This window comes from Protopterus annectens, chromosome 7.part0 (genome assembly GCF_019279795.1).
Source record: "Protopterus annectens isolate FY-2018-M chromosome 7.part0, PAN1.0, whole genome shotgun sequence".
Taxonomy (NCBI): Eukaryota; Metazoa; Chordata; order Ceratodontiformes; family Protopteridae; genus Protopterus; species Protopterus annectens.
Window position 1 is genome coordinate 1,539,167,826 of NC_056739.1, and position 27,629 is coordinate 1,539,195,454.

The window sequence follows — 27,629 nt, forward strand, 5'->3', positions numbered from 1 at the left end:
AAATACGGATTTTTCGTTCAAGCATTTAAACTTCTTCAGACAAACAACTATTACCATACATACACCCAGTTTAAATACAAACAAATACCCTTTCAAAGCCTCCCTTGGGGAGGATAGAAATAATACTTATGAAGCAAATTTGAACTTATTACATGATTATTTATTAAAGTATAAAATGCTGGACCTTGATAATAAATATTTGTAACAATGTCTGAACTTAAAATAGTCCCAAAAGGGGTACAGGTATTTAAATACCCAAACAACATTTCAGAACATTGTGATTTATTTAAAAAACTGCTGTCAGTTTTTGATAGTTGTGTTTTTTCTGTTCTGCAAATTGTTAAGCATAATGAAGCTGATATGGAATGGTTATATAGAAAAATTGAAGATACTAACATGAAAATGATTAATGACCTGTTATTTACAGTAGAGGAAGAGAAAGAAAGATATTTTAGTATCAAAGAAAAGACTGATGGAAAAATGTATGTTTATTATCAAATGTAAAAATCGTAAAATAAACACAGACATTTTAGAATACAAAGAAAATAGGAGTTATCCCAAATCTAGGCAAGCTCAATATAATTATTTTAGAAATAGTGGTGGACATGATAAATATGACAATAGCAATGGGCAGATGATGTTGTAAATGCATATGGGGAAGATAGGCACAAAGAGAACATACAAACTAGTGATTTTAATTTAAACTTACAGGACCCCCTGGCGTTCCCCCATCTCAGGAGGTCAGAAAAAATCAGAAGCAAACCTGTGGTACATTACTAATACAACTGGGGGGGGGGGATCGGTGGCAAATACCACAATAGTAAAAAAGAATAATATAGGAACAGTTAATGGTATTTTACAGCATGGACATTCTTATTCATTTCAGAATTTTAATATTTTTAATTATAGTACAATAGCATTAATTGAAACATATTTTAAATTATTTATTAAAGGTTTAAAATTTGTGCCTAATAGAATGTGTGATATTAGCAAACTTCTTATTGACTTGAAACTTTTTGTTAGAAAGAAAATTTTTTAAGTTATATATGGTGATAATGATAAGGCAATAAGAGAAGAGGTATGTTTTAAACAAAAAAGTATTTTCAATCCCACTATACATCCTCAACTTAAACATTTTGAGAAGATGGTGGAGAGAGAATTAAGGGAGGTATTGAGTCACAACAAAGTATATTCTAATCTTTCGTATGAAGAGAAAAAATATATTGAGTGAATTAAGTAAGAATCAATATTGGAGTCATGAGGCCTGATAAGGAGGGGGAATGGTATTAATAGACAGTATTATATATATGTCCAAGATGGAAGAAATTTTAGGTGACACTGATAAATATCATGGAGTATATATTAATGAAATTAATATTGCCTATTCGAAAATTGATTCAGGCTTGAGAGAACTACTGTATGATGAATTAATAGACTCTACATTGTTCAATTATGTATGGACAGAAAAACCTGTCACCCTATCCATCTTTGGAATACCCAAAGTCCACAAAAATATGGGCAATCCTCCCCTTAGATCTATCGTTGCAGCTAACGGCTCTAAGACTCATGCCATGGCTAAATACGTAGATTCTAAGTTAAAAACTGTATGGATGGGGCAGGGTGATATTCTTAAAGACTCATGGTATTTTTTTTAATCTGTAGAACAAAAGCATTATAATACAAATATTATTTTTGTCACTATTGGTATAGTGGACTTGTTCTCCATAATACCCCACCATATAGGAATAGATTGGGTGGAAGAGGCTTTACTAGATACTAACAAGTTTACAAGCAGAGATCTTCAAGTAGCTATGGAAATGATAGATATGGTTCTTAACAACAACTTCATTCATTTTAAACGGGAGTTTTTAGGCAGGTTAAGGGAGTAGCTATGGGGGCAAGTTGTGCCCCCAGTTATGCTAACCTGGTTTTGAAAACATGGGAAAAGAAATATATTAGTAACTCCCCCTGTATTAAATGTTGGTGCCTTTACAAAAGATACCTAGATGATTTATATATCTTTTGGTTGGACACAATGGAGAAGTTGAATGAGTTCCGGGAATACATTAACACTGCTATAAATTGTTTAAGGCATACTTTTAATATATCACTAGAATAAGTTAACTTTTTAGATGTTACTATACAGAAAGAAAATATTAATAATAAATTTACTTCTTACATTTTTAGAAAGAATACATTTTCCAACTGTTATCTCTATTTTACTAGTGCCCATCAATATAAACAAAAAAGAGCCACTGTAAAAGGTCAATTTGTTAGCATTTCTAGAGTGGTATCTGAGGATATGAAATTCTTAGAAGAATGTGAAGTTTTGCGTAATATGTTTTTGTATAGGTATTATCCATCCACACTAATAGACAAAGTAATTATGGAAGTTAGGGAAGGAAAGAATACAAGGTTCAGTCCAATTTTAGGAACAGGAACACATAGAAGACATCAAATAATTCAGTCAGAAAAGTTTCAAGAAAACAATGAGGATTTTAAAAGTACATTTATTATAGGTTTATAGGTGTGTACTAGACTAATGGCCCTGGAACCTTTGCAAGCCTAGCCCATAGGATTACCCTGGCATCAACAGCCCCCATTAAGAAAGTTATTACAAAACATTGGAATATATTTGCTGAGTTATCTGATTTGGAGAATATTTTTAAACAACCATTGACTTTTGCATATAGAAAAGATAAGAGCATGAAAATATTTTAGAAAATGATACTCAGAAAAATAGGGGAAACACAAATAGAAAAATAGGCACATATAAATGTGGTAGGTATCTACATTAAAAATAGAGAGAAAATCTACCTCACCAGAGACAGATTTTTGTATGGAAAAAGTTTTTCAAATTGTGAAAGTAAGGAGGTTATATATTTGGCTGAATGTAAAAGCTGTTCTTCATTTTACGTCGGGAAGATGGAAAGAATGCTCAAGAAAAGAATGTATGAGCATAAATATATATATATATATATATATATATATATATATATATATATATATATATATGATATTCTTTGGAAGGACCCATGGAGTGCTTTGTTTAAACACACCACCACTTGTATAAATGCCAGTTTTACTTTTTTTGTTTTATTAGAAGTGCCATTGGATATTAGAGGGGGGCAATGGGAGACTAAAATTGAGTATAGAGAATTATTCTGGCAATTAGTGCTGGAAGCATGTGCTCCACCAGGTCTTAATGACCAAGTCTCCCTAGCCCCTGTATTAAAAATGAGGGCAGCTAGATTATAATTTTATAGAATTGTATACCATTTTTATATTATTACATATTTTAATATGGTTTTTAATACAATTATAAGAACTACTAGGTATTCATTTTATGTTATGCCCTTCAAATTATATTTTTTCTTTCATGCTCACTTTAAGATAAGCTTGCTATATTATCGCTATGTTGCTGTGATTGTTTCATTTTTATTTATATTTATAATATGACATAGAGTTCAATCTTGATTCTTTATAGTATTTTAGATTATTATTTAGTTTCATCATAATAGGATATAATATGGTTTTATATACTCCTACATGTTTTTTCAACTGACAGCAATGAGTTAATGTTTTAAGGTAATTTATTATGTTACTTTTGCAGCTTTGATAGGGTATTTGTTTGTATTCAAACTATGTGTATGTGTGATAATAGTTGTTTGTCTGGAGAAGTTCAAATGCTTGAACGAAAAACACGTATTTTAGTATTTGCATTTTACATTGACATTTTTGTGGCTTTGTTATTTACTGGACTTCTTTATTAAATGTTGTTTTGCTCTCTGTGGCCTCTCCTTCTAATTTGAGCTACCGTTGGTGATTTTGGAAGTCATCATTTGCTTTGCTCCTTGTTTTTCATGAATAATAATAATAACAAATCATCATGTGACTTTTTGAAAAAAATACCAGTTGCCGAGATGAACAATTGACTTTTTTCACTCCACACTGAAAGGCTATATGTAGATTTGTACTCTCCAGTATTCTGCACCAGAATTGAAGTAAATGACCGCTGTAAATGAAATATCACGTGAACAATCAGGATAATCTTGAAATATGACAGCCATGTCCCGTACCTAGTCATGTTTCTTGTTTTCTTTCTAATTTCAAAGTGCTTTTTCCTAATTAGTGTGCCAGAGGTAGTTACATTTTACACCTATCAAAAGAAAAAGATAAACTGAACCATACCTCTCAACTTCTTTGCTAAAAGATTCTCGGCAATGCTAAAATAATGGTGAGATGCCCATAATCAGGATCATTTTTAGATATTACTGTTAATTCACTTAAGAAGGTAGTAGAATACTATTCATTATGCATTTTCTGAAAAATAAGAAGTATGCCACTCTCTCTGGCATTATTGAGTGACTGTAATTATCAGAGATTTGCCAGAAAATTATTTTTTACAAGGAACAAGGCAATAACATGAAGCAAAATCAGGGCCATTGCAGAGGTATGAGGTGGGCCTTGTAACAACTACAGTACACATCTACTATTACAGAAATGTCTGAACAGAAAAATAAATTACATTGGTAACCCCTTACTATGAAATATAAGGCAACATTTGTCTTTCTGAAGATGAGTTTCCTTGCTTTGTTTTCTTCTACCTCATTTTTTATTTCATAACTTTAAAACTTAGTAGTAACTTTTGAAGTTTTGGGTTGCTTATTATTGTTTCGGAATGCTGGATTTTGCTTAATTGGCATGTTTTTGTTAAAAACAAAGTAGTGAAGAAAGCCTGCTCATGTTGGGATCAGCTATTTTCCTTGCATCTCTGAATGTGTTTAAATATTTATAGGCAAAGATGTACCGTGCCATATCAGTAATCAGCTTTCAAGGCCAAAATAAAATTTGCAAAGTTATTGCAAGCAGCATATCTGTTACTTTGTACATATTCTCCAAGGAAAGTCGAGTAACTCCCTAGCTAGCAGTCTGTGACAGGATTTCCTGTGACTTCATGTTTGAATTCTGGAAACTTTCTTATTTTCACAGTCACATACTTCTGTGGGGGAATCCTAAATGAGTTAATATCCGTTATCCTTGAGCAGCTTCTTCAAGGAGCACCAGGCTTCAAGGACCAAGGAGATTTGTGCACAGTTAACAAGCAGAGTTAGTTTCATTTTTAATCTGCACTGCATTTCCACACTGGCAAATGTATAGATTGTTATATTTACTTTTACACAATTTTAAAGTCTTACATATGCACTGAAAAGGAAGTACAGTGCAGCTTATCTTACTTTTCAAATAATTGATTACATTTTTCTTTAGTACAGCTTTGATCAGTTCTTCTGTACTTCCCTTCTGAAATAATGTACACTTTCTAAGCTTATTAAAACTTTTCACAAAGCTAACTTGCATTACTGTCACAAAGGAACATATACCATTTTACTTATTGGATGCAAAACAACAGAAGATTCAGCAAAATGTATTGTGCTGAGGTACATGCATAAATGACAATGAACTTTTTTTGTTAATTTTTCATTTGATGAAACTGCTTTCAAACTACACATTGCCTGATTACTTTTAAGGCTTGTAGTCTGTTCTGAAGGCTTTTAAAAAAGACATGGCTTTTTCTTTAACTTTCAATCTATCAAATTTGGCTAGTATCACTGCTGATTACTCGTTTTGTAATACATGTTATGATGCTCTTTGTTCCTTTTGTTAATCTCCTTTCCTCTCTTCCTTCTCTTTTGCACTCTATTTCTACTGCTCCTTGGACTTTCTTTCCTGCATTTTCTGCCTTTGTTATTTTCTCACATTCTTCAACTTCACCCTTCCTCCTTTGACTTTCCTTTCTTTATTTTACTTCTTTGCTTTCATTTCCCTCTCATTTGCTTAATTTTATTTTTCTCACCTGCCTTACTCATTTCATTCTTATTCTCTCCTCTGTTTTTTTTTTTACATTATAGCTTTGTTATATGAAATTTGCTTCTAAATTTATTTCTCTAGAATTTTATTGTCACTGCCATTTCTCATTGTCTTTAAAATGTTTAGTTACTGTACCTTTTGCCATTTCATTATATTTCTTCTTTTTTTTTTCCTTTGTCCAGGCTGAGCCTGGAATTGTTCCTTTTGGATCAGGGCTCTGTCCTAGTTAACAAACGATAATAAATAAATGTCCAGCATCCTATGACCCAAGTTCTTTATTTAGTAGAGGACAAAGTCCTGTCATTAAAATATTGATATCCCCAAACCAAAGCTCAGTAGCACATTTAGAGAAGCATGGATGATGTTCTGCCACTGATATAACTGAAAATATGTAACCATCATGTTCTGCTCGTTGAGTTTTTTTGGACTTTGTTTTAGCTGAGCTGGAAAAGCAAAAAGGAGTGGTGCGTCCCAGTATGTCTCAAAGCTCTGGCCTGAAGAAAGAAGCTGGAAATGGCGCCCTGAACCGAGCAAGCTTAGATGATACTTATGCCATGGGGGAGGGTCTAAAGAGGACAGCCCTTAGCAGCTCTCTGCGAGACCTCTCAGAAGCAGGTGAGTACTGATTTACTATTGTATCTAATTACCTCAGAAGTAACATGTCTGGTTCCAAGCGTTTATGCCACTGCTTCCACATTCATTTTTTTCTGTTTTCATAAAGATGCTACTCTACTAAAGCTGATTTTAGAACACTGTCACATTTGGCATTTAGTATGTGTAAGAACTCTGTATTATGGATAATCTGTTGTTGATATACTTGAACATAAACTGAGTCCTCATTACAATCTGTATTTGTAGAAGTGAGGCTCCTATGAAGCATCATCTTCATACTGCAGCCACTATGTAACCCTACCCACTCGACTGTCAGAAAGGTTAGGCTACACTGTGCTAAATTCAACTACCTAGGGTTTGAGTCTTGCAATTTCTGTGCATCATTCAGCTTTTGCCTGTAAGCCGTTATTGGTGGACTGTGGGCATGCTGTTTTTACCCAACACTGATTGCGTAGTACTTAAATGTAGAAAACAGACTGTTTAACAGAACCTATAGAACCTACATATCAGTGCTGCACAAACATAATGCTGAAAATGAATGATAGATTGGGGGGGGGGTCAGGTGAATGTGGAAGGTTTCCAAGTGAAGCTGTGGTGTTTGGTAAGGTGATGTAGTTGAATATAGAACGCAAACCAGTTACTAGCATTAGATGGGACTGGTGAAATTAATAAACATTTAACAAAGAACAAACAGTGTCCATGCTGTGAACAGAAATTACAGACATATTCAAGATAGTTTACGTAAAGGGATGGGGTCATTCAGCCAGCTAGACAATTGCACATGACAATGAATAAAGTTAAACAAAATGCATCGGAACTGCATGTGTAGTTTTCAGAAACATTTTGGCAGTCAGTAATCTCCGTCACACATGAGTTTGGTCTAATGAATGTAATGTGACCAGTGAGGGTCTGCATGCCACTCACTGTCTCTGTATTCCAGAAGTTTAGCACTAAGTGACTGACAGGACCAAAAGGTTCACATATGCTCTAGGATTGTTAAGGGCTACATGCTTACGTAGACATTATAGGTAAGTGACATAGTCCATTATATGTTAGGTTCTTTTCCTCGCCATGTTTTACTGGATATTTTAAGGAAGAAACATCAAAAACAGGATACGTGTTTGCAAGTGAATAAGGTTTCAATGTACATGTCCTGTGCAGAGCTGTGCTGTTTTACTTTACTATTTTCTCATAAAAAAGGACAGTTGTGTAAGTAACTAAACGTATTATAACAGTGGATGTTCAAATGATCTCCACTGCAGTAGCCTAAGCTGTATGGATTATATCCTGCGTAGGATATAACAGCCAGTCAGCTTCCAAAGCTTCAGGGCACCTTTCATGTACCCAAACTCTCAGGCAGCTTGAAATGGGCTGATGAAAAAGGTTTCAGCAAAAAAGCCCTTCAGAGCTTTCATGCCAACAGAGACAGGGAGGCTGAACCCTGAAAGGACAATGCTAGGAATAGTAAAAAATAAATGTTCACACTCTGGCATAAACAACACACCAAAAAAGGGAGGTGCTACTGCAGCAGTGGTCATTTGAATATCTACTGTTATAAGTTTATTTACACAGCTGCACTATATTCATCATACTGACTACTGCTGCAGTAGCCTTAGCTATATGGGTAGATTACCCTAGGTTACTACATTTGAGAGGTGGAAGGTGAAGAGTGCAGGAGCCCCTGAAGAATGGTCCTAGCAAAGTGTGATCTAGACCTAGAGAAGGACTGAAGCTAAGACTACTGCAGCAGTGATGAATATGATGAACGTGAACTGATCCAAAGACCTGAAAGATTTAGTTCCGTCAGGATAATACCTGAGTTGTCTGGAGACATCCAAAGTATTAAGCATCATGTCTCTCTCATTTTTAGGTTCAGAAAAGAGACTGATTCTTCACCACTTAGGTTCGATGACTGCTTCCATTATCCTGGTCCTTCTAGCCAGATATCACATGAGAGTTCTTCAGTGGAGACTTCGAGTACAATGGTCATTTAGACATCAGCCTATGAATTTCCAAATAGGTCTAACAAATACTTGTAGAATAGCTTTTAAAAGCTGGTATTGCATTTGAGGTCAAACCTGAGTGCCGCAGCACTCCTTGTGTGAGGGGGCAGGGTGCTGGTTCATGGTACCGGCACAGGATACTGGTTGAGCCAGCTATGTAGGAGTTAACTCATTTAATGATCGACATAATTAAATTACTGCTTACTGAAGTAGATAGGCCTTATCAAATTAATATTAACTGTTCGCAGAATGGAGTCTTTTTTTTTAAATAAAAATTCCAGAATTATTTGCAACTGTCATCACTTATCAGATTAGTATTAACTGCTCACAGAATGGAGTCTTTTTTTAAATAAAAATTCCTGAGTTATTTGCAACTGTCATCAATATAGAATTACAGCTGAGTCTTTCATATAGTCTGAAGAGAATTTTTGTGTGTGTTCAGATGTTTTTTTTATTTATGCTTTGTTGACTAGGTTAGTTCAACTAAGCCAGTAGCCTCTTTTCAGGGGAGAGCTGAAGTGGTATTTATATTACTAAGGGAAATTTGGCCAAGACATCGAGGACGCTCTGTTATTCTTTTCGATAGGTGTCGTGGGATCTTTTACATCCACCTAAACTACCCCCAACTCAAGCAGATAGTGCCTCGGTTTAACGTCTCATCCAAAGAATGTATGAAATGTTTATACACCCCCCAGACCTACTCATCTAAAAAATATTTCCTTGAGACTAGTTAACTAAATTTGGATATAAATGCAGAAAGAGTTGCAATACTATGCAGTTTTAGAAGCATTAAATAATACAGTTGAAAATCAAGTGGCACAGCTGTAATTGGGGTCTGTGTTGACCGCAACTGACCAGTCCACAGCTCCTCAGCTAGTAGCAGGACTTGGCAAGAACATCATGTGTGTTGTCTCCATTTTACTAAAACAGCACTCTGAAAGAAGTCACAGAATACTTAAAGTGATGTATGGTTACTTAGTCCAGTGCAGTTTCATTTTAAATAGCGTCTGCTTTACACGGTCACATAAGAGTTTCTCAAGGGATAAGAGTTCATATCTCTATACTCACTTTTGTATTCATACTCAAACACATTTCCCCATTTTGTATATTTGTTTTCCCTGTGTGATCTTGGAGATGGTATACATAGAGAGGTTAGGAGTGTGGGGCTACTGCCTCCAGTGGGAAGCACAGCCCCAAAAACACTATTTCTTAATATTTTGCAGTAGCTGCTTTAATTCAAACAGAAATGTTAAACAGGTGGTAGCACAGGGTTACTGGAAATTAAGCAGGTAGTGCTGAACCTCATCTAGTAGTTTGTTTTAAATGTGTTGTAGCACCATTGCATCACACACTGCTTGCTGTTTGTGAGTCTTGGAACACCCTTTGATACCATATACCTTCCGATGTCTGTCTGTCTCTGTATGTGTGTGTGTGTATGTGTGTGTGTGTGTATATATATATATATATATATATAGATAGATGTGTGTGTGTGTGTGTGTGTGTATATATATATATATATATATATATATATATATATATATATATATAGATAGATGTGTGTGTGTGTGTTTGTGTATATATATATATATATATATATATATATACATATATATATATATATATATATATATATATATATATATATATATACAAAACATTTTTTTTTTTTTATCAATTATATGACATTTGTTAACTGGGTTACTTCAACTGAGCTCAAACCCATTTTTAGTGGAGACCTGAGGAGAAAAGCTCCAAATACACATACAAGAATAGGCAAAGTAAAACTAAACAAAAGGCAAAAAGCGTAAGAATCATGTTCGGCATATACTTCTCAGAAGTATAGGCAAACACAGGAGGACTATGGCTAACCAAGTTCGCCGATGACTGCAAACTGGGAGCCATAATTCACTCTCTGGCTGACACGGACATTCTCCAAAAGGGCCTTACTGAGACGGACACCTGGTGTCAAAGTCATGGCTTCAAGCTAAATGCCAAAAATGCATAGTCATCCCATTTGGGAAAAACAAAGCACCCACGAATTACCACATAGGTGGCAGCCCCCTTAATACAGAAGAGGTAATAAGAGATCTGGGGACCCAGGTGGATAGTAATCTCTCCTTTGACAATCATATTGCCAAAGTAGTTAGGAAATCCTTATATGTGGCCCATCTAATTACTAAAGGGGTCACTTCAAGAAATAAAGACGTTATAGTGCCCCTCTACTCGTCACTCATTAGACCCATCATAGAGTATAATGCCCCATTTGGGATGTACCTCACAAGACACTTCCAACAGCTGGAAAGACCACAAATGTACCTCAACAAGAGGATTACTGGCCTCAAACATATGTCCTATGCAGCCCGACTTAAAAAACTCTGGCTGTACTCAGTGGCATATCGCTTACTCAGAGGTGATCTCTGCCTAACTTACAAAGCCATGTCCAAATCAGAATTGATGGACATGCTCCATCTAAAGAAATCCAAGTCACTGCGAGCCACGAGCTCTAGTGAGCTAAACCTCATTACAACAATAAATAGAACATGCTGGAGGGATAGAGTCCTGTCACAGAGACTTCCCATGCTTTGGAACAAAATTCCAAATTACATCAGGCAGAGCCCCTCACTAACACTCTTCGAGAGAAACCTTGACGAGTGAATGGGTAACAGAAAATACACCCCTGGCATCACTTCATTGGCTCTGCTTGACAGAGGATCAGTTAATTAATCAATGGGGCGGCGAAAGTTGACACACTCTGGCTAGGCTTATAAATGCCTTCAGGCAGATAGCCTAGTACCTACCTATGAACCTATAAAATTTACAGTATATAACAATTTCCAAATATGAGAAATGCAGAACAAGTTATATACATAATTATGTTACATAAAATAGATCAAACAAATGAGGAGTATCTTAATACCTGTTCATATTACATAAGGAATTGAGAGTAAGCAGTAAAAGCCTTAATATATATATGTGTGTGTGTGTGCGTGTGTGTGTGTGTGTCTTGCGTGTTGTACCTACTATGTGACTTGTAATTGTTTGTGGCCTAGAGCACCACGTTCATCTATCATGCAGAATTAATACTGAACTGTTTGCTGTCATTGCAGCACATTTATTCAGTACCTGCATTTTCTTTGCTGCTGCAGAAAATATGACCTTATATCCTTTCTTCATCCTTATTTTCCCAGATTGGCAAGATGTCAGTATCAGCTCTTGACAGACTGTGTTAATTTAAATGAAGCTCACAGGAAGTGTTGACTGGCAATGCCTATATAACCGAACACTTATCTATCAGCCTATTGACTGGTTCTGACCATTGGAGAGATGTCATTAACATTCAAGAAAAAAATAAAAATGTATCCAGTGAATTAAGAAAAAATTAATGAACATTTGTGGCAAGCATTAATTTGAATACAACACTCAGAGTGGCATAAATGTTTAGATCCAGACTTGCATTTTTTACGATAAGTTAATTGATTACATGTGATAGTCATGTAAATTAGTGTAAAAATATTCATTCGCGGTGTAATAATGTGTTATTGTTCCTGTTTCCATATTGTAAACTGCATCATTGTGAATGTTGTGCACCTTCGTAAGTCTATTTGAAAGTATTAAAAACTGTTACAGCTCATTATGTATACATTTAACGGCGAATGAAGACAAAGAAAAGTGTAAGTGATTTGCTTGTGCTAGAATAAGTTAAGCTACAGTTAACCTAGGAATAACCCGTATTTAGTTGACCTTTATTCTTAAAATAGGAGTAGCTGAAGTCCTCACCAGTCCTTGTGTTATTTCTGGCTTATTGTGTATTTTGTGCTTGAACAGTGTCCCTGTGTATCATGTTGATGAATGAAATTGATTGAAGCCCTACAAAATGCTACTTCATGTACAACTTTTAACTTTTTCTTTTTACCGGAGTAAACTTTTAAAATGTGTATTTTGTTTCTATTGCATTTTAAATCAAATGAATTAGAACTGCCCACGTAACATGTCACCTTTCAATAATTCCCATCTAACATAGACAAGGCCTTTGCTGAAAACGCTTCTCATATTTGAGAATGGGAAGTAATTTTTTTTCTTTTCTTCCTGGATACAAACATATACATTTTAACCTCTCAGGGAGAAAGAAAGAAAAAACGTGTTTCTAATTAATTAGAAACATTTACATTACAGCTCATTCTGATTTGCTTTGTTGTGCAGTGCCAGCAATACAGATGTGTGCACATTAACATTCAAAAAAGCTATTTTAAATTCTTTTCACTAGCATACTAGCTAAACAGTGATGCCAGCCACACATAAGGAACCAAAGGTAAATTGAAGCTTTCTAATTTGAAACCATTGAGATGAACTTTACACGTGAGTGACTTGTGCAGCAATGACATGCTGAGAAGTGTGAAGAAATTATATTTCTAGAATTCCATGTTTGGTGCATATTACCCCAATAAATAGGTGATAATATGGCTTGTAAAACTGATATAGTTTGGCAAGCTTAGAGGCATTTTGCTGTTTTAAGTTGAAGAAAATAGTTTGTTGCCCTACAAAAATAGAAAGGACTAATCCAGAAAAAATGTTTATTAAAAAAAAGTTTCAGCAGTTCCTGTAAGCGTTTATCCACCTCCCAAAACTGCAAAAGTTTTAAGGTTATTCTAAACTGCCTTGTCAACATTATGACCTTTGTCATGTCTGAAAAGAGTTTAGATTAGATAAGTTTTGTGAGTTCCTATCCTGCTGTCATCACTGTCAGCTGAATAGCATATGAGTGTTCCACATGCAAATGATAACATGAAAACTGGTAGGAAAGTCTTTTGTCTTCCCTAGCAAAACACTCTCATGTCATCCCAAAGGTTTGTGTCTATACCAGTACTGTTTTGAAAGATTTACTGCTGGCAGTAGAACTGACAACAGAAAGTTTAAACTCTGATTATGAAGTTTGCAGCATTTACTAATAAGAATAAGGCTATGTTAAAACCTCTAGAACTTTCTGTTCAAAACACCTTTTACCTAGATCCATGAAGTAAAGGTGATCCTTACCTGCTAAATATACAACTGCTATGTTCTTTTGATAAGACCGTCTATAATTTAATGGAAGATAGCATTGTTTTTTTTTTCAGCATAAAACCTTGCAATCCTAATTACAGTCTTAGTACCTTCAGATTATGTACTAGAGTGTCAGTATTAACAAACACAACACAGGCCCAATTCCAAAAGTCTAGGTCTCAGTGACTTACTTCAGTGTATGGCCCTTCAATAAGCAGGCTTACACCAGGTGGCCAGCTTCTAAAAGATTTGCTCTTGAAGTAAGTGACTAACTCTGTGAGCAAGTCTTTTGGATCTGTTCCCAGCACTCATAAGTCCCTGCTGTACAGGGCAAAAATACATCATTTGCTTCTTTAAAGATAAGCATGTTTGTAATAAGATCTGCAGATTTTTACACATTTAATTCAGCAATGACAATGACCCTCTGGCCTCTTTTGCAACAAAAGCTAATTTTTTTAAGATGACAAGCAATAAAAGGGAATGATGCCAATAACAAAAAATAAGTCATCATGCACATAAACTGCACTTTTGACAGGCTTCAAGGTTAATTATAATAAAGTAATTTTCATTTTATTGTTCTACTTTACTTTCAATACTTTCCTTGCTCTGCTATTGTCTACTTATCCTTTCATTAAGCTTTATAATTTTTGGCATTATTAAGTATCTTTAGTTTGGTGCACTTCCTGATATTATGTTTTGCTTCCTTCAAAATTAACATTCCACAGTCTAAGACTGATTTTCATTTGTTGCATTAAAAGCAGTTACCTTCATTGTGGCAGTTTAATTAGGTATGCATGCTTACTTTGATGCATGATTCCTTTCCTGATCAGATTGCATTCAGAGCACATTTAAATTCAAGATCATTTTCTCATCTGTATCCACTGGTTATGGTTCAGTTTTTTGAAGTAAAATTATCCAACAAAATAAATTTCCACTATCTACTGTTTATTTGAATTGCACAATACCTTAAAAAGTCATCTTCAAACCCTTGATTCTGAGTGCACCCACACGCGCGTGTGTGTGTGTGTGTGTGTGTGTGTGTGTGTGTGTGTGTGTGTGTGTGTGTGTGTGTGTGTGCACGCGCATTTGGGGTGGGGGCACAACATCTCCCTAAACATTTTTATAATCAACTGTAAGATTATGTTCCTTTAGACAAATGAGTACCATCCTACCTAAGTTTTTTCAGACTGAAAGGACTGTGGTATTCTTGCAAGTCAGCCAATGAATATGTTTCATTTGAAAAAAATTGCTCAGGCAATATTCTACATTGCAGGCAGTCATATGATATGCACTATCACAGCAAGCCAGTATCGCTAATACATGGTCAAACCAATCCTTCTGATCAAGGCACTACTAACCAAAGTGAAATTAGTGGATACAACATTTCAGTACATCTCTTAGAAAACCAGTCTGAAAGAAAAAGACACATTTTGCAGCTCCTGACAACTGCTTTGCTTAACTGGGATTATAGATTTTGTTGTTTTGGCAAAAGTGGTTCTTTATTATATATGTAGACTGTTAAAATGGTTGTCACCATGGACACTGTCAAAGTGTGTGTCTGCTCTAAAAACTCTCCATTAAAAATGGTTGCAGCATTTTTGCAACTGGATTTCTGTAGCATAATTCTGCAAAACTCCTGTTATGTAGAATGGCATTTTATTGTGCTATATCAACATATTCAGGAGTAATTGGGAAGGAACCTGCAAAGTATGTGTAGGCTGGTAATTAACATTTTATTTGTAGTTTTTGACTGTGATAGCCAATAGATTTGTTTGCTTTGTTTATAACATACTCACTGACACTTGGGGGGGGGGGCAGTACAACAGTAACTCAGTCATGTAAGCAATTAAAGAAATAATATAATAAAGGTGGTAAATCAAACAAAAATAGGAGGGGGAAGAACTATCTGAAACTCGCATTGCATGTAGTTATATGATTTTTTTTCCTAGATGTCTTAGCTGCTGTGACCTGAGCCAACTAGCTGAACCTGAGAGCTCTAAGCACCATGCAGACAGTGCCTGTCATGTGCTTCTCCATGAATAGCGTCTTCCACTTCTGCCCAGCATATTCTCTACATGTTCTAGAAGCTGCATTCACAAGTAAGAGGCATGTAGCTGCAAATCACAGAGCATCAAACACAGAAGTATAATCTGCACAGGAAACAGCAGATCACTTATTAAAATCCTTTGCTGAGGAAGGCTTCCTCTCCCTGCATCCCCTGGCATGGAAAGTGGTGCCTCCACACCCCTGGTGCTTAATGGATACTAAATCCAAGACTGCTCTACTTGAAAATAATACTCAGAGTTACAGCAGTGTCCACCTTAATATGTACTTAGTATCACATGTAGTTTGGTGACTCTCGTCCCTGAAGTTGCAGTTGTGATACTTGCATATCAAAATGACACCTGTTGTATTTGGTTACCTGGCAGTAGTCCCTGGTCTTCACCGGGGTTACTCCTACAGCAGTCCCTCTCCTTTTTGAGTTGCTAGTCAAACATCAGTTATCAACCTCTTAGACAGATGCTGTGTCAGTGAGTGGATCAGCTCTTGGGGATAACTTAGTTATCAGAAAACATACTTTTCCTTCCAGACTTTTTGCACTCTTACTTATAAGGGCATTAAAAGACCAACCCCATCTCTGACCCTTATAGCAACCTAGTTGTCACCCTCCATTCATCTGAGTGGTCACTATTTACAATGTTCCTGTGCATCCTCTTGTCAGGACATTATTTCACAGTTGCTGCTGTATTAGTTCGCCAGTCCAAGTCTACTCATTGCTGCACTAACATACCCCCACACAAAGTCTTTCTCATCTGTTCACTAATTTACTACTATTTGAAATATCTTACTAATATTCTAAGCAAGCCAAGTCATCTGATACTTTTGAGATAATAACCTGATTGTAGAGCCAAATAACTATTAGATATAAGTCACAACTATTTTCTATTTTAAAATAATATTTAAACAAACCTTTTATTTAAATAAAGATGGAAGGTGTGATAAAGTCCCTGCTACCGCAATCTTTTGACTTTTTAAGTGATTCCAAAAAGTTAGGGAGAAGGAAGACAGACGCATTTCGGTTATGCAGCTCCTATCATTATTTAAAGTTAGTAGACTAAACACTGAAATGTCAACCTCAGTGATAGATGGTAAAGAGCCTGTGTTAAAATATTATGCACTTGGTATATTTAAAAAAAAAAAGCAGGCCTACAATTCAAAGTGAGACATTCCCGTTACCATGAAGACTGGTGATGTAATTTGCAATTCAGGTTATCCAGCTCTGTACAACATGTAAATGCAAATGTATGCAGGTTGCTAAGTTAGAGACGCACAGCATTTGGAATTTGTTTTGTTTACAACTAAAGCTGAAAAATCCAATCTACCCATCCCTATGTATCTAAATCAGCTATCATTACTTTGAAAGAAAAAGCTGGCACTTTTTTTTTTCATTCTGTTTTTCATGTTATCATTCATACATTTTACTATCCACTCAGAGCACTGTACAACTAAGTAGACAGAAGGGGACTGTAGTAGTAAATGGATAATTCTTTCCACATGGCTAAAGTAAAATTTATTTATTTATATATTTATTTTTCCTTTGGTCATCACATTACAGGCATTTGAAGATGAAATCCACTAGGGTCCAGTTTTTTTTTCACAGATTGGTTAACAGAATACTTGCAAAAGAAGATTCCATCTCCAGCAATGTTATGGCATATCAACAGAGATGAAATGATACCAGGGCTCTGACTCTGCAGTTATAAACTATAAATATTAAAAATGTATACAAGTCTGAGAGACATGTAGCATTAATGCAAACCATAAGAAGTTTCCATTTCCAGAAAGAAATACAGAAACTAATGCTGCAGATGTACGCTTAGTTCTGTTAATTACTATTTTATCCCCTTGTTCTATAGAAGCAATTCTTTCTGCAGTCAACATGGGGATAAACAGTAGTTTTCTGACAAAGCAAATGCTAACAGTGATTTTGCGAATAACATTTTTGTGTTATGTCAAGTACATCTCTGCCCACTATCTACTCCAGCTTCAACCCTTTGTATGCCCATGTGCCCTATAAGAGTCTAGCGATGGAAAGTATGTGTTTCCTAGGTCTCTTGCCAGTTTCTAATCTATGGTATTGCATGTCCTGGGCAGGAAAGCGTGGGCGTCGGAGCAGTGCAGGATCGCTAGACAGCAATATGGAAGTAAGTAGGAAGCAACTCATCTCTAGCTGGATGTGATTATGTGCATTTTAAAGCATTTCTTTTGCACTCTTTTTGCTTTTTGTTTCCTAGTACATAACATGCCTGCCACAATTAACATGCATGCCTGGGCTGCTCTACATAAGTGCACTGTAGCTTAAAAATATTTCACGCTTTAGAAATAAAATGGTGTTAACACCATTTTTTAGCTACAACTAACCTTGACAATCTTTTCAGTTCAAGCATGGTTAAAATAACACAACTTTCTCCTGGTTCTGGTGCCATTGCGATGTGATTGCAGCCAAATGGTTTAATTAGTCTGAATGTTACACGTGTTGCCATGCCCTGTTTGCATTTGATTTATGATGCATAGCCCTTTGTGGGCATATTAAATGCAATGATGCAGTTAGTCAGTTAGTCATGGTGTCTTTCAAATTTATCAATGAATTTATGGGGAAAAAAACTGGATAAGAGAGATAAATTGAGGGTGGATTTCATGAGATTTCATTCATCTTGAAATGACTTCATATATCACTCACGTCTAGTGTCTTTGCTGCTGGCTGTTTTCTTATGTGTCTGTACTTTGTAGATTTAGCAAATTGCATTTTAAGTGTGGCAAACCATGCTGTTCTTCATAATTTCTTCTGATCTGTGTGTGCCCTGTCTTTTACTTTAAAAAATTATTATATTTAGATGTATGGAAAATCATGCAACATCAGATCTGAATTAACAAAAATCTAGATAAACTATGTTTGTTAGCATGTATATAGTTCTAACGCTGAGTGTTTTTAAATGTAAGAATCTTGATAATCAATTATCAAATATCAGTAAGATATAATCAAAACTACAGCAATGTTAGCGTTAAGATATAAAACGATTTTTTAATGCTTGAGATAAGCAACTGACCATATTTACTCTGCAAAATTAATTTTAACTTTTGTCGACATATTTAATGCAAATATCTGGCTGCTATTCATTCATGTTTGTATATTTAAATTGAAATGAGCATCTTTATAAAGTTACAGCATGAGATTAGCTACGGGTGGTTTCTATGATGCAGTGTACAGAATATGCAGAACTTTTCTACCCGCGACATATTAACCATTCTGTGTTCTTCTTTTTTTTTTTTTTTTGCCTTCCTTTAGGGCTCCATCATTAGCAGTCCTCACATGCGTCGAAGAGCCACATCAACCCGAGAGGGTTCATCTCGTGGCCACCAAACAATACCTAACTCATCGTCCCTTCTTGGTACGTTATTTGGCAGTAAGAAGGGGAAATCTCCTTCCCAGGGCCATGCTACAGCTGGCCCGCCTCCACAGGCTTCGCATCCTGCAGCATCTATGCATCAGCAACATTCACAGCAGCTTCAGTCCTCTGTACATCACACAGGTCAGGCAGAAGGGCAGGCACAGGTGCAGCTGCATGCCCATCATTCCCAGCATTGTCACATGCAGCAAAACCCTCCACCCTACCACCATCACCACCACTACCACCCCCCACAGCATGTTCAACATCCACATCAGTACCACCAGCATATACAGCATTCCCAGCATGCAGCACATTCCCAGCTTCCATCCTACATCCAGCACACGCATTCACACTCATCCTATCCTCCATTACCGACCTCCCATTCTCAGCACCATTCACATTCCCAGCATGCTCAGCATCATCATGGACAACAGCCCGCACCACCCCCTCCTTCTGCTAGCAGTAAGCCTAAACACAGTGGCATTAGCACAATAGTCTAAGACTTAAACATAGTTTCTTCTCTGATCCACTGCGGTGTTATTGACAGGTCTGAAGATGCAAGCAGTGTAAGTGCAGGTGATGGATTCTTTCCCCAGCAAAGGCATATATAGTGACTTGATGTCTGTATGCTTATGACTTTTCTCAAAGGAGGCAAAATGTACTAGAAGATCCTTATCTCTGCATTTGTTTTACAGATACCTAAACATGGGCCAGCATAGTACCAAGGTCCATATATTTTTATTGCCAAGAATAGTTAGCAGGTGCCTTTGTGCCTCTCACTGTAGAATCTGGCAATCTTTTTCATCAGAAGGTTCTAAGATTGACTTGGAGTAATGAAATCTAAAGTTTCAAAGAAAAATCAGTTATGATTACATTTAGCATTCATTTGCATTGCTGGCAGTAGGCCATAAATGTCTGTGTTCTTAATGAAATGTTTTGAAAAAATATATAACTTACATTTTTTGAACACAATGAAACCTAAAGGTAGCAATAGAATATAGATGCTGTTAGGAATCCCATACTCAACAGAATAATTCAAATTTAATTTATTGAACTGTAGACAAGATAAACTAGAAAACCACGCTTACTGACTCCAGTATTTACTCAGAAGCTGTCCACAGAAATGTTGTGGTGTATAGCAGTTGTTACTAAATGTGCCAATTAACAGAGTTACTATTTTAGTCCTATAATACATTAAGCAAAATGCTAAATATTTTGTAAACTTGAAAAGGATATCATGATTCAGTTATCAGTATTATAATTATCTATTGATATAGGGAAGTTATTTAGTTAAGAAACTGTAATGACAAGCAGATAACTGGGCTGTTTCCAGTTAAAAAGCATCAGTCAGGGAAATGCTGTAACTGTTTAAAATGCTGTTATTACTGTGAATTTCCACTGTGTACATTTCCGTCATATGTTCATAATGTACATAAATACATTCAGCAGGTGCATGTATAAGTACACAGCAAGCGGCTGTGTGTATTTGGAGTTGAGGGCTCTAACACAGAACAGACATTTCATTACCCCAGCAAAAATGTAAAAATAGTTCTGCTTTGAATGAATACTTGTTTATGAGTGCACCTGTTATTTTGGCAGGGATAGTATAGAAGACCATGTTCACAAAGTAAATGGCCTGACATTAATGATAAAGGATATGCTAAACTGCTGGTCCATTTATTACTGTGGGAATCAGTTCGACACTGTTAATAATTATAACTGATACAGGAAAAACATGTACAGTGCAACACAAAGAAGCTTTTTATTCTCTCCCACACTGTATGATAATCTAGATCCTTTCTGTGAGTTCACTTAATATATACTGTGGCAAAGATTTCAGTCATCCAATAATCAGCTGTATACACAATCACACCATGACTGTGGGGCGGAGTTTTTCCTAATTGGCAAGTGAACAGTTATGTTTTCTGCTTAGGCCTGGAAGAAACTGTTACTGTAATAATGGACCTTTTTCAGCACAAATCAAAAAAATATATATCTTTCTTTTATTGTGTAAGAAAATTGATTCAGTTGTATGTGCTTCTGCACACTGTACTGCTATTCATTTGTTACTGGTCTTTTAGTAATATAGTATGTGTATTTTTGAGTTACAGAAGTCTGTCACTAAAATACTGTCTGGCACAGTTGTTGTAATGTACCTGTGTTATACTGAATAAATGTCTAGTTTAAGTAAGAAATAAGTTACAACGAGCTGTGGTTTAAAGAATGCTGATATGTGCCTTAGTAGTGTGATATGATACCAGAAGATAAACACCTTTACAGTACAAAGAAATATATAAAACAACTGCCTGTGCTGTTTTATTTTGCTTGTCAAGGACTCTAAGACAGTAATTCAAACAATTATCACTTGCAGCAGAAATTATAGCAGCAACATAAATGTAAAATTAGGACTATTTGTGAATTTTTAAAATTACATTTTAGATTTGGTATTATACTGCTTAAGATAGCGCCTTTGACAAATAGAAGTCACTTTGTAGTACTTAGGTAATGGGTGCTACAAACCAATGGTATACGTAAACAGCACTTAATCATGTAATTGCTTTACAGAAGCTAATAGAATGTATGAGATGTCCAGATAGCAATGCCAGGGTGATAGCAGCCATAGCTGTTACTTAACATCATAACTATAAAGATAACACAGTTTTAATATCATGCTAAGCGCATAGTAAGGCATTTGTAAGTCTGTGCTATACTTTCCTTTAAAAAGTATAGGTTTGTTCATCACATAATTGACTTTTTTTAAATTAAATGAAGTAGATTTAAAGAAAGTGTCTTGGCCCTGAGCAAACTGATAGCATTTCCACAAATAATGAACTGACTAGATGTACTTTGTAATGTAACAAGCACAGTATAGGTGTGTTTTAAATATTTTAGTGTTTTTTTTTTCTTCTTCCAAAATCTGAGTCTTCAATATTTCAGTCTTCAGCGGCCTAAATGGTTAGAAAGTTAAGGTAGCAGAAGACATTGCTTCACGTAGCTCATTAAATATCTAAACTGCACCTAGATTGTGTTATGCATTATCAGAACTCAAGGTATGCAAGGGCAGCTGTTTACAGGTATTAGTTTACTAAATAGTAAGCAAAGTGGACAGAAGACAGACATATGAAAAGAAATAGTGTAATAACAGTCTCTGCCTAAGGTGATAATTAATGAGTAAAACCTGCAGTTAGGCAAACATCACTTCCTAACTGTGGCACAAGCACAAACAGAAGTATCTATAAATGATCAGATTATTGCTTATAGTAATAGCTGCCATTTTGTGTACAAGCAAATAAACTATGTAAAAGTCTCATAACTGTCTTTCAGTCACTCTATGTATTTAATGAATAAAATGCCAGACACAGATAAGACACAACAGGAAACCACATAAAACCAGTATTAAAAAAAAGAAAACGCTGACAATTTGGCACAATTTCACTTGAGACCATTGGTAACTGTGAACATTTGATTTCAGGGAGCTCTTCTCTAAGGCTTAAAACCCTGTATGGTTTCTTACTGTTGGATTTTCCAAATGTTTAAAATTTTGTTAATTATGGACTACTTATTTCTTTTTATAAAATATGTCTTTCAGCCAGCAGGCTGAGTTTGACTCGAGTCTGTATTTCAGTTACCTGACTGATGTCTTCTTTTTTATAAAATACAATGCAGTCATTGCTTCTGTGCTGCAAATCAGTACACTAGCTAACAAAGTTTTGCATATCTTCAATGTTTATTTTTAATCTATAAAATGGTTATACCTTTCCTTGCTGTTGACCATTTTTTTAATCACTTCTTTCTTTTTGTATCACTGTTTTACACAGTCATGAGTAGTACATTGCTGTATAATTTGTTTATGCCACATGTAATACGATTTCAGATTAACTAAAGGTATTTGAAAATCTGAGTATTTTTATGTATAAAGTCTTTACAAGCTTCTCTTAAAATGTCCGACAAAAGCCAGTTCCTTTTCAAACAGAGGTCCTTAGTATCAGTGCAGTGGTTGAAAGTTTCCTTTCTCAGTCATGGGTCAAGAATGAGTTATGTTACAGGCTGATATAGCCAGCAATGACTGTCCATGGGAATATTAAAAAAAAAATATTTTAAAATATGTGAAATGTCCAGTTTTGTTTCAGAGAAGTTTCCTGAGAGGAGGGCTGCTGAAATAGCTGAAAGGGTCTTGATACAGAATTCTTCAGTAGTCAGGGATTCAGTCCCACCATAGTTACCACAAAATTATACCAGCAGATCTGCGAACTAAGCACTTTGTTGTTCTCTACAGAGAGAAAATACAGCAATCCAGAGCTTCATATTTATTTTTGTCTCTGTGTTTGTTACCTGTCTGTGCAATATTTCTTTCTAATGTAGCCACAATACTCCGAAATAGAAGGAATCAATGTATATTTATATACATATATATTTTGCACAACTATTCCAAATTATGTGATTCCAGAAGAACTTGCTTTTTTGGGATTTCCTTGTGTCCCTTGATGCTTAGATTGTTAAAATATAATACAATCTTAAAATAATAAAAGAAGAACCATCTGTCTTTGTATGTCATCTAACATTAATCTTGTAAAGTTGCATTCTGCATATAGAAAATTTCCTGAATATATCAGTGTTAACTGTTAACAATAGTTGAAATACAGTGATAACATATTAAAATATGCAGACGTTTTGTCATACATGAGCATCTGTAGAAGAGTCCAGCTGTGACATGTGAAATGTTCCAGAAAAGACTGAATAACAACTTCTGAAGTGTTACTGCATATTGTTTATCTTAAGTAAATATAACTGTAGTGTACACATCTCTTTCAGACTATAACCTTTTACACCATCAAGTAACTCCATTTGAGATGATTAATACAAAAGGATATTTCTCAAGGCATTAGTCTGTAACAGGGTTTTGGTAAGCATGTAATTTTTATAATTGATATTTAGGCTGTTCACTTGGTTACAGCTACAGCAATCAAATGATAGAACGTGGTATGTCTCAGCCACTGCTAACTGTAGGCCCTTGATCTTCCATCACTTTGGTACAGCAATTTGTAACCACGAGTAGAAACAGAATCCCAACAAAAATTAAACTCATATTCATTGAGTAGTGCTTTAAAGCCTGATAGAGGATGCTTGCAAATATAGTAATTTAACTGTACTGGCGGTGATAAAATGTGTCAATTCATAAACATTCTTACTTGCCCATGGTCAATATTATAATGCCTATATGACATCAGAAATGCCCAGTTAGTGGGGTTTAAATATCTTCTGCAACACAAACAGAATGGTTTGGAAGGGCAGGTGTATTTTGCAGAGGATACTGCTTCTCTGGAACAGTCTACCCATCCGCATTAAACAAAGTTTATCCCTGTCCATAGTCAGGCACAACTTGGATCTTTGGATGGGAAACTAATGGACAGAGGCAGCTCCTAAATGCTATATCACATGCACAGGACCCCGCAAATTATCTATGGTATGATCCCAGTTATTCTCATTAGGAGTAATATATAATTATCAACCACAAGAGTTTTAAGGCCAGTCTCTAACCAAATGGAAAAGGTTAATCCAAGCACAACAAGGGAAATTGGCTAGATTTAAAATGGCCCCCAAGGGCAGCTCACCTAGTACTTATGTGTGAACCTATATTGCTACAGTATGGAATGCAGAAACATTAGCTGTGCCAGGTTATTAATGCACAGGCTCCACATACAGTAAAATAAACCTCACACCAAATATGCTGAAATGGAAAATATAACTATCATAAAGCTGTTAGTTATCTATGCTTGTCAGTGAAATATTTAGTAAAAAGTACTTGTGCATATCTTCCTAATTCATTTAGCAGAAAGATATAGGGTAGCTACAGTAAGGCTGGTAAAGAGTTATATAATACTGGACTGCTGTAGTAAAATTAGGATGTTATATTATTAAGTAAAAGGGAAAATATCAGTGTAATCAACTATATTGTTAACATAATTAATTAAAGCACATTTTTACAGTGGACACTAGTCTTACAGAATGTAATGCAACTGTTGAAGAAAGCAGAATTCTCCCATTTCCAGCACCATGTTTGTGCTATTCATCTTTTCTGGAACTACAGTAATTATAAAATGTGTATTTTGTATTTTTCTAAGTTATGAGTGATAATGTAGGATAATGTAAAGAAATTTAAAAACAAAGTTCACCTCAACATAATGTTTATGTATTGTATTGCTATAAAAGAAGTCTGCAGTCATTATTGTAGAAAGAATTTCCCATCATGCACTGCATGCAGCAGAAGCCTCTTCTTAACAATGAACTGAATGAAAGTCAGCAGATATTTAAATCTTGAAACTATTGATGTTGACTTGTTGTTTCATATGATGCTGTGTGTTTACTGGCGTTTAGCATGCATTTCATGTTTCCATTGTATAATATCATTGCACTTCTGCCTGCAAAACAATGTCTAATTGTATATATGAAAACAAAACAGTACAATATCAGAAATGCAGTTACGGGAGGGGAAGTGGGACCAAGGAAAGCTGAAAATGATCTAGACTGTACATATTGTGTAAATTAGTATTACAGAAATCTCCAGTCACTTTGAGAATGCATTCCTGTCTGCGCCTCGTACTTGGAAGACTTATTTCAACTCTGACTTGTAACAACGAAGTAAAAGTGGTCTTCAGCACTGACTGTTAAAGACTTTAAAAAAGTGAACTACTTTCTCTAGAAGGTTCTATCTTGTGTGGGTCAAGGCCCATTTTGCGAGTACAGGGAAGGAAAGGAGTGCTTCATTTTAAAATGCATTCTGTTTATAAGTAGTATAAAACCTTATTGATGTAAAACTATAACTGTGATAATGTGGGGAACGCAAAAATAAACCATTTAAGACTCATTTTGTTTCCTTTTTATTGTGAGGCTCATGAAATGTTGCAGTATTCCTGTATATGATTCTTGTAAGTTATTCACATGACTGGCTAGGCATTTCGTATGATAATGTAGGTGACTTGCTAAGATGTATTACAGACTGACACCATGCAGAGAAGTGTGCAATAGTTAATATAACAATGTTCCAGAGTGAAAGGCCATCATACTGATGTCTGAATATGTGGCACTAATGCGCACTGTAGTTGTCAGTGTGAGAACTAATTGAATATGTTATACATAGTATAAACTGGATAATTTTTTCTACTGATTTAATCCCGGGACAGAAGTATGTATCTTCATTAACCAGGGAAAGATTACTAATGACAAGATATTTCACAGGGGAGTTTTATCCACTGCTGTAGCCACAGTTACCATCTCACCTTGCAGCCTGCATAAAGCTTTTCATTTCAGTCCTGCCATTTCAAGTCAACAAAGTTCGAAGACCAAATAATGCACCAGTGTATGGATTCCAGCTCAATGGACTACATAATTTGAGGTTAGTATCAAACAGATTCAAACATCGAGTTCATTATTCCCATTCAACAGACTAGGAAAATGCATTCAATTTCTAGTACTTAAATGCCTTATAAGAAGGGCTTGAACTAAGTCTCAGAACCAAGGTACTGTGCCCATACTGGAATCGGCTAGTTCCTGTGTGCCCATACTAGAATCAGCCAGTTCCAGTGTGCCCATACTAGAATCGGCCATTTCCAGCTATTCCTGTAACTGTGCATATCTGAAGATTAGTTTAAGGGTGCATGTCCAAATATTTTTGGAATGCATTTTGTTTAACCAGCAGAACATGTTAGAGTCAATTTGTATAACTGGTAACAGGTGGCATATGACTTTGCCAGAGTTCATAGGGTCTTTCATGTACCAGATACTATATGTACCATTTTATAATTAAATTTTATATGTCTGCAGTACGTTAGGATAAATCTGCCTGAAGTTAAATTTTCTACCATGTCAGTATTTTCATCTTTACTGTTTACTTGCTATTTCATCCTTTCATCTCTTTTTCAGTAAATCAGCAAATTAGCTTTCCAATAAATACATTGTTAGGAACAATACAATAAAAGTAATCATAGGAGCCATGAGATCTCGAGCCATATATACCTTTCAGTCACTACACTTAAAAGTTCTTTCCACCCTTTTTAAACACTTAGCAGTGTTCACCTCCCAAACTGTCCAGGCTGTACATGATAACATGGTGCAAATGTATATCTACCCATCTTCATTAAGACTTACCTTAAAGGTAGACAACATAGTACTTTTACCTGTAGTGGTATCTTATTCCATAGGCTGGGAGTACATTGCTTTAGAAACCTATCCCTGCAGCAAATCTTATTTATTTGTTAGTACAGATTTAGGTCTTTAGTGCAGATGTTTCTAGAACCACTGGATGTGCAAAGAAACAGGAGTTAACATATGGACTGGGTCTTCTATGGCTCGAAAAATGAGGCACGGGTCACCTTGTAGCAACTGATAGGCTGAGGAGTATAAACAGAGTTCTACTAATCTATCAGGATAATTGAAGGATTTAAGGTATTTCATTTTCTTGGAGAAAAATTGTTGATGCCATTCCATATGACCAGTATGCTTGGATTTATACATACCAAGGAGGCACTTTATCCTGTGACAGGTCTTATAATGAAATGAAAAGGATGACTGCTTTGGATCATAAAGTTATTCCCTTGGAAATTAACTGGAATAGATAGAATTTGGTGGAAATATGATGATCAAATGACTGAGAGTTGTCCAC

At 35.5% G+C, this 27,629-nt stretch overlaps 1 protein-coding gene across 8 annotated transcripts in view; it reads left to right on the plus strand.

The window, feature by feature from the left end:
* The window catches only part of IQSEC1 (IQ motif and Sec7 domain ArfGEF 1), a 2,803,266-nt gene extending 2,777,431 nt beyond the window's left edge, over nucleotides 1–25,835 (plus strand). For 6 of the 8 annotated variants that reach the window (XM_044078078.1, XM_044078073.1, XM_044078074.1 and 3 more), the window contains 3 exons: nucleotides 6,307–6,483; nucleotides 17,676–17,725; nucleotides 18,868–25,835. In XM_044078078.1, the coding sequence (XP_043934013.1) occupies nucleotides 6,307–6,483; nucleotides 17,676–17,725; nucleotides 18,868–19,470 (830 nt within the window). In that variant the 3' untranslated portion in view covers nucleotides 19,471–25,835. Of the gene's footprint in view, nucleotides 1–6,306; nucleotides 6,484–12,110; nucleotides 12,156–17,675; nucleotides 17,726–18,867 lie in introns of those variants that run through there. The other 2 variants (XM_044078079.1, XM_044078080.1) reach the window with 2 other exon arrangements.
* Nucleotides 25,836–27,629: the final 1,794 nt, after the last annotated feature.